This window comes from Crassostrea angulata, chromosome 7, assembly GCF_025612915.1.
Source record: "Crassostrea angulata isolate pt1a10 chromosome 7, ASM2561291v2, whole genome shotgun sequence".
NCBI lineage: Eukaryota > Metazoa > Mollusca > Bivalvia > Ostreida > Ostreidae > Magallana > Magallana angulata.
Genome location: NC_069117.1, coordinates 32,232,876 through 32,241,167, shown reverse-complemented (window position 1 = coordinate 32,241,167; position 8,292 = coordinate 32,232,876). Strand labels below are relative to the sequence as shown.

Sequence of the window (8,292 nt, the reverse complement as noted above, 5' to 3'; positions counted from 1 at the left end):
TTATACACAGAGGTCTATACATGTATATTCATATATATATTTCTTCATTTCTTGGTATTGTGGTTTCGAAAACCATATTGCAACAGGTTTTTGTATTTTTTTTTGTAGTAAAGAGGTAATCTTCGTCAGAACGTATATACTAGTATACTTAGTATATATATACGTCCCTGTCTTCGTTTTGAACACGGGTGTAGGCGAATTTCTATATTGTCCGGATTTCACATGTCTGTCGTCGAATTTTGATTTAGTTTTCGTCAACTCTTTTCCGGTGTATTGTTAGGATGTAGAAAAAAAATATTTTCCTTAGTTATGGTGAGTTTCATCAGTTTTATGAATTTTGAATAATCATTTATTGCATGGATGGTTTGAAATGTGTTCTTAACATCTTTAGATGGTTCAATCCAAACAAGGAAATGATAGTTTCCGAGTAAACTGATTTTGTGCTGTTTTTCTGCACGTGTCAGAAATCATCATAATGATCAAGACATTACGTGCTACATTGTATTTTTGAGAACTCCGCATCAACTTAATAGTTGCACAGTTACACTGAATGAATACCAGCACATATACTTGTACAGTATCTGAAATTATATCAAACATTCAAATTTATTGCCCTAGGAGAACCTCATTGAGTCGTTCTCAGCTCACAAGTTTATTCACAGAGGGAAGTACATGTATGTTGATGGGCTAATTGAATAGAATATTGGGTTGATCAATCTCACAGATGGCTCAGGTTCGCCTTGTCCTCTTTGAGATCGATCAACCTGATATATTTCAGTAGTCAGTCAGTAACGAAACCTAATAAGTAATATTATGCTTCCTGCTGTCAGCAATTTATGCCTATATATATATAAAACATTCTTCTTTTTTTTTGTAGATTACAATATCGAGACGATATGCTGTGTCCTTTTTGGCACTTGGGAAAAGAAGTGTGCCTATGGCAATATTGGTGATATACATAGGCTTTGTAACATTTGCTTTATTTAATTATCGAATGCACTGTATTTTCACGGAACCATCCACACTGATTAAATACCATTTATTGGAAAAGGAGGAGGCAGATAAGTTGTGTAGAATTCCATTGGATTCTCTAGGTAATGCATGTGTGTGTATGAGTAAGATTTAGATTCCAAAAATACAAAGATAACAATTAAAAAAAAAATTAAAGAATTTTCAAACGTTTCTAATATAATTAAATTATGAGTTCATCATTTTATGAGGTTTGTATATATGCCAGTATATATTCAATGACATTCAGAGAAGGTAAAAATGTGCCTTTTCTTTTTAACTTTTAGGTGTTGAAGATGTTGACATTTTTCATGACCATGATTTAAATTCAATTCAACACCAGAATCCATTGGTGATAAAAGGGGGAGAGGGAAAGCCAGAAGACTGTGTGTCATACCAGAAAGTGGCCATTATTGTTCCATACAGAAACCGATATTTTCATTTGAAATTGTTACTCTCTAGACTTCATCCTTTGCTTAGGAAGCAGAAAATTCATTACCGCATATTTGTCATAGAACAGGTATATTTACCATTACATGTATTTATGTATGTTCAATATCTCAATTGTCAAATAATATATGCATTATTGCGTGCATAATATGATATACATGTATGCCCAGTTCAGCCATGTTCCCTTGTACAGATTAAAGTCTCTTATTGTTACACAATGAATGCTAACTGTTATGTCATTTTCATTGTGCCCTTTTTAAAAAGAACCTGACATTTCACTGTTATTATGACATACAGTCAAACATTGTAATCTCAAACTAGATGGGGCTGTTTAAAAACTTCAAGATATCTGAGTATTCAATATATCGAGGGTAAAATACTTTAAAAATAAGTGGTTGGGACTTACAAATCACTTCGGCATATCCATGATATTCGAGATATCAGCGTTCGAGATATCGAAGTTAAGCTGTTCATAAAGTACACCAGGTTAAACAAGACCTTTCAAATGAATACTGGTACATGTAATAACATTATCATCCCTGTTGAAATATAGGCCACAGATGACAGCTTTAACAGAGGAAAGCTGATGAATGTAGGATTCAAGGAGGCACTAAAGGAGGACCAGTATGACTGCTTCGTTTTTCATGACGTTGACATGATACCAGAGAATAACAAAAATTTATATCTATGCGACGATCATGCAAGACATTTGTCATCTGCTATTGATGAGATGCGTTATCAGTAAGTACTTAATCAGTTGATACATATCTAAAAACTTTCTTTACCGTATCTTAAATCTAGACTGAAATCAATTACTGAATGAACTAGCTGCAGGACTGTAGCTCCCGGTCTGAAAAATTCGGATGGACGACCTGGGAGCTACAGTGCCTCCCATAGTAAAAAACTGCAATTTACGGCGCACAAAAAATTGCGCTAAGTTTGGACTTATTAACCTTATTTTCACACAAATTCTGTAAAAATAATTAGAACCATAAAATTCTTCAGCAAATTTACTACTGATATCATCACTTTACTTGCCTCAGACCTTCTCTTAAACATGATAACCGACCTCGGAAAATGAAGTATGTTAATTTACGTCGAGATCGAGAGTCGCCATTTTTAAATGTAAACAAACATGCACCACTTTAATTGACAGGGCTGGGGATGGTGTTTAAAAGAATATCAGAGGCAAGTGAAGTGACAATATCTGTAGTAAAATGTCTGAGGAATTTTTTGGGATTAAATATTTGTACAGAATGTGATCGTAGATGAGATTAATCAGTCAAAACCTAGCGCATTTTTTTGTGCGCCGTAAATTGCAGTTTTTTACTATGGGAGGCACTGTAGCTCCCAGGTCGTCCATCCGAATTTTTTCAGACCGGGAGCTACAGTCCTGCAGCTATGAATGAACAAGCATTGATATATCGACTGCTCTGCATGGAATTACCAGAAAAATATTTCTTTTTTTTTTTTCATTTAGTGTGATGTATTACAATTATGCCGGTGGAGTAATTGCCATGAAAAAAGATGTGTTCAAAGTAATTAATGGTTATGCCAATTCCTACTGGGGATGGGGAAATGAAGATGATGATCTCTCAGCCAGGTAAGAGACCCTTAATATTGTATTCAAGTTCCTATAAGCCTTGATATTAACATTCATAGGGTAACATCACTAGTGTCTTCATAGAGAGAGAGAGAGGAGAGAGAGAGAAAGAGACTAAATGTATTTCCAGAGTATTTGTATATACAGCATCTGTTAATTTAGTCCAACATACATCACTAATCTGTTTATGATCTGAAGCAAAATGGTTATCTTCTTTACATATTTAACCAAAGAAGAGAAATATTATGGAATTGAAATGCTTTATGTGTAATTGTTACTGTACATTTTCTTTTTAAATGAAGAATACAAGAAGCAGGGTATTTATTAACGAGGCCACCAGAACATATAGGGAGATATAAAATGGTACGCCACAAAAAGGAATCAAGATCAGAAAATGGGTGAGTGCTTGTTATTTAGTATTTTAAAAATACTCTCCACTTTGTATGAAATAACACTTTATTTATATTTATAATGCTGATAAGTTTGATTTATATTGCTGTTAAGTTATTTATTTAAGGCATAACAATTCTCTATTCATGGAAACTCATATTTAATTTTGCTTAATTTTTTTTAAATATCTGAAAAAAAATTTAAGTTTTTAGTTTGAAAGGCACACAATGCAATGCGGATAGAAATTCATCCCAGTTTCGAAGATGTATCTTTCACTTTGATCTAAAAATACACTGTAGTATTGCATGTTGCTTTTAAATTAGCAATTTTGTTCATCATGATCAATTTCCCTGATTAATTTAAAAATTTAAATTCCAGTTTCAAGAAAACAAAAAATATTGATTTGTTGGGCCATCATCAGAAACTTTGCTGTATGTTTTCTTTCAATTGTGAATTTGAATTAAATTCTCCATGAAAATTGATGGCAACGAATATTAAAGAAACTACAGTAAATTTTAGGTCACATTGAGATGTACTTTGACCAAACTGTAATCATACTGTACTGACGAACAAAAATCATGTTATTTAGTGAGCCATTATCAAATGAATTATATTTACATTTCTTACTTTGATACATATTTAAATGATAGATGAACTGACAGAAGCAGTTAAATCTGTCCATGCTTTTTTGAATATATAGTTATTTCCCTTTGATTCTTAATTGTTTATTTATTTGATTTACTACATAACCAGTAAAGTTGATGCTTATGATGTCATGATTATTTTAAAACGATAATGAACATTTTATGTTGGCCTTGATCTATATACTGTAAATTCCTAATTAAACGCGAGGAATTAATATCCGCGTAAAATCGCAAGAAGCCCGCCTCGCGAATTTTTAAATCTCGCTTTTAATTTTCGAACATATGTAAACTACATGAAACTATGATAAAATTTCTTCTTTTGCGAATTTATATTCTTGCGATTTGATGGAAAACTGTTGAATTGCGGAATAAGTACTCGCATAAAATAAGGAATCTACAGTATATAACGTAGGGTTTCAGTGTACATTGTTTTAGAGGTAGACTAATGGGTTTATGTATTTGCTGTAAATGTGCTAGCTGTCACGTTTTATGTTTGCCTGCATGTAAATAGAGTTTAGTATACATTGTTTTAAGATTCATGTAGACTAATTTGTTTATGCATTTGCTATGCCGAGAAATGCGCTGTCATATTTTAAGTTGGCCTTCATCTATATTGGGTTTTAGTGTACATTGTGTTTGAGATAGACTAATGATCGGGTACAGAAAGTCTGTTGTTTCTGCTCTTAAATTTAATTAGAATAAATTCATTTGTCCCTTCTCAGTGTTGCATCAGAATACCTAAGTGTGTGGCCATCCCTGCTTACTCTGGCAGTGGAGCATTACGGTAGTTCCAGGTCATCTCTGCTTGTGTTTCTTTCTCTGGTGCAACTGTGAGGCTCTCCCTGCTTGTGTTAAGCTTATGCATTTGGTGTAAATGTCATCTCTGCATGTGTCATCATAGGTTGTATCTGCTGAGATTGTAAAGGTATATTGACTTCCCTGGCTGCACAGTGCATCATTCCTTTATAGTTACAGTTGTAGTGATCGAGTTTGCTTTTGTACATAAGATGTTTGTATATGAGTCAGAGCACAAGACAGAAGCAGGGACCTCTGTGCATGTTACAGAACTCAACATCTAAACTCAATAAACTTGATAAGTAATGCTCATTCAATAAGGATTAAACCACTGTTGATGTGCATGTAAATTCATACTCTTTTTTCTAACATTGGGCCAAAAAAATATTTTGTTTTCTCAGGCTAAACCGCATCAAATGCTGTCCCATTTTTTGGCCATTTTGAAAAGGAGAATAGAATAACATAATGTTTAGATTTTAGTAATACATGTACTATGAAAATTGAGTTATTCTTCTGTGCAAATTTTGAAACAAAATAAAAATAATGCTTGTCTTCTGCCATATTAAATTTTGATTATTTTTTTGAGAAATGAAAGCCTTAATTTTTTGCTTTTAAAAGGTATCTTAGTTGTTATCAAAAACACCATCACTACATCACTATGTCTGATTTAAATACCTATAGGGTTATAAAACTTAAGAGAAACAAATACATTCTTTGTCTCTGAACATCCAGATATGAGCGTTTCCTGGGCTGGCGAGGAAGATGGCTACAAGATGGCTTACACAGTCCTAAGACCATGACTTACAAAGTCCTCAGCAAGTCCAACGAACCGCTCTACACCAACATTACAGTAGACCTTTTGTATGATAAAAACAAAGAGATCAACGTGGCTGAGGATACTACAAAGGAGTCACTGTGGTGGTAAGTTTTGACTTGCATATAAACCGTGGTATCAGTAATACTTTTGGGCATCAATTTTCCAAGGATTTAGAAAAAAATCATCACTGTTTCAAGGATACATATATATCTTATTTGATATTAGAAATTGCAATTTAAAGATTATTTGATTTTTTACATCAACTTAACAACAAAATTCATGAAAATTGGTATTTAACGAATATTGATGAAACACAGAAGGTCACCTACAGTAGATTTATATTGCAACACTGTATACATACATGTACATTGTGAGTCTTTTTAAAAATTTTAAAATTTTATTATGTAAATGGTAGTTTTAATACAATTTCATGCTTGTATATTCATTTTGAAATGACTTTGTATAAAGTAAATTCTTTGTTTTTCTTTTCCAGGTTTCTGAAATTTTATTTTCCATAAAATGTTTTATTGAATCAATGAAACATTAATGCTTGCAAGAAGGAAGCAGAAACATGTTATATTTTATTTATTGATATTTATTCCTATAATAAATAACCTATTTATTATTCTGAACTAGTAAATTTTTCAAATTTTGATAAGTAGGCACAAATATGAACATGTTTTTATCTAAGCAAAGCCTAAATGGAAATATTAAACATATGATCGATTAATTCCCAGCTGATTGGTTATGATGAAAGTTCATTCCTGTTGTCCAATGAAATTTCACGTCTCTCGCTGTGTTTGGTTGTTTGTTTAAATTGACGTAAACAAACTTAAGAATGGTTACGAGGTTTTTCTCGCCTAATAACGCTCAATTTGATACCTATGTATCAATATGTTACTGAATCATATCATAAAAAAATTAGTTATTGCTGTGTTTGAGGTGAATTCGAGGATTTAGCTACCCTCGAAGTACAGTATTCACCTAGCCCTTCAGGCTCTGTGAATATTTTACTTCTCTGGTAGATAAAACATTGTATTGACCTCAAAAGCAGCAATAATATACATGTATATTATTATACTTTCATGTTAAATACTGAAATCTGATTGGTTAAGACGCAGTTGATAATCCGTTCTATTACCCTTAGCGTTAGCAACACACGTAGCAATGGGTAACACAACGAATTGTTACATGCGCGTAAACTATGCGCGTATGGTTCGCCAAAGAATTTACGTCATTCATATTTAAAAGTACTAAAGTTTTCTTTAAAATTGAGACATTCATTATAATAAAATAAATAGTGCCTGTTTAAGAGGTTTAGAGTTGAAATTGACACCCCTCGAAAACCATTGTCAACCTCCGCTTTGTGTCGGTTGACAATAGTTTTCTCAGGGTGTCAATTTCAACTCTTACCCCCCTAAACAGGCACTATTTATATATTGTACAATTACATGTTTTTCGCAATGTTACCTGAGAGATTGCCCTGTAAATATGAAAAATAAAGAAAATTGAAGCAGTATAGGGGAGATTTAATATTCTCTAAACCTGTACATACTAAACGTTGAAATGCTCGTGTAGTAGGAGTCAGATAGAATCTTAAATATGTTTCAATGTTAGTAGTATATATGTGTTAATAGTTGTCAAGAATTCTGGAAGATCGTTCCATATTACATAAATTTTATTCTCTCAGTTTTTTCATATTCAACTAATCCTGTATGATTATATTTTGTGTATATACATAATACATGTATTTGAAAGTATGCATAGCGATATAAAGTCAATATTGGCATTGGAATTGTTCATATGTACACGAAATAGTTCTGTTTCTTGATCATCAGAGGTTCCTTCAAATATGGTATGTTAATTTTACAAGAAACATTATTTTTATACTTACAAGTGAGGATTCCTAGTTTTAATGGAAAGTAATGGCCTACTGTGAACATGTAGATTTTTTTAAATTGCACATGCATGTACCTTTTTATATTTGTATATTTTCCCCATTTAAGTTTAAATTGTGTACTTCATGCATTTGCAAATGTACATCTTTTTATAAAGAAAATTATAAAACTTACATGTTTTACTTCATCATTCAATGAAGAAAAGATTGGTGTTCAGAAACACTATGTGGACTAGGTTTGTGGTTTTAATTGTCGCAGATGATAATTGTTTAGTAAACAGTAATTCATCCTTTAACTGTCTTGGTTACATTAATGGAATATGAAAGTGGACTCTACAATATGATGATGATGATGATGAATCAAGTCCCACTCATGGATCCATTGTCATATGGAAACCTTTTTTCAAAAACCCATTTCCCCCTCGAGTACAAAATTTTCGTTTTATATATATCTTTTAGTCGTTAGGATATTGTGTAATTTATGGGATTGCTTAAATGTATAAATGTGAATGTTCACCCATCAACATAATAAATAAAATAACTATCATAGTTTCACTTGAAATTTGTGAAAAATCATTGATGATCAGATGATGAATATGCAAGTCATGTCAGAGAATCCTTTAGTTAGATTTTTTAACACAAAATAATAGCAGGTCAAATGTTGTATATATGTACCATATAATTTCTC

At 32.2% G+C, this 8,292-nt stretch overlaps 1 protein-coding gene across 1 annotated transcript; it reads left to right on the top strand.

Moving 5' to 3' along the window:
• Positions 1-262: 262 nt before the first annotated feature.
• On the top strand, positions 263-7,750 carry LOC128192392 (beta-1,4-galactosyltransferase 4-like). Its single transcript, XM_052865019.1, has 8 exons — positions 263-312; positions 878-1,094; positions 1,296-1,528; positions 2,012-2,199; positions 2,939-3,061; positions 3,364-3,459; positions 5,623-5,811; positions 6,201-7,750. Exons 1-8 carry the CDS (start codon positions 310-312, stop codon positions 6,223-6,225), a joined length of 1,074 nt encoding a protein of 357 aa, XP_052720979.1. The 5' UTR covers positions 263-309; the 3' UTR covers positions 6,226-7,750.
• The last annotated feature ends 542 nt before the right edge of the window (positions 7,751-8,292 follow it).

Coding starts and splice junctions, on each gene's coding strand:
- LOC128192392 (XM_052865019.1), top strand. Junction 1,529..2,011: donor GCATATTTGTCATAGAACAG/GTATATTTACCA, acceptor GTTGAAATATAG/GCCACAGATGACAGCTTTAA. Junction 3,460..5,622: donor GAATCAAGATCAGAAAATGG/GTGAGTGCTTGT, acceptor CTGAACATCCAG/ATATGAGCGTTTCCTGGGCT.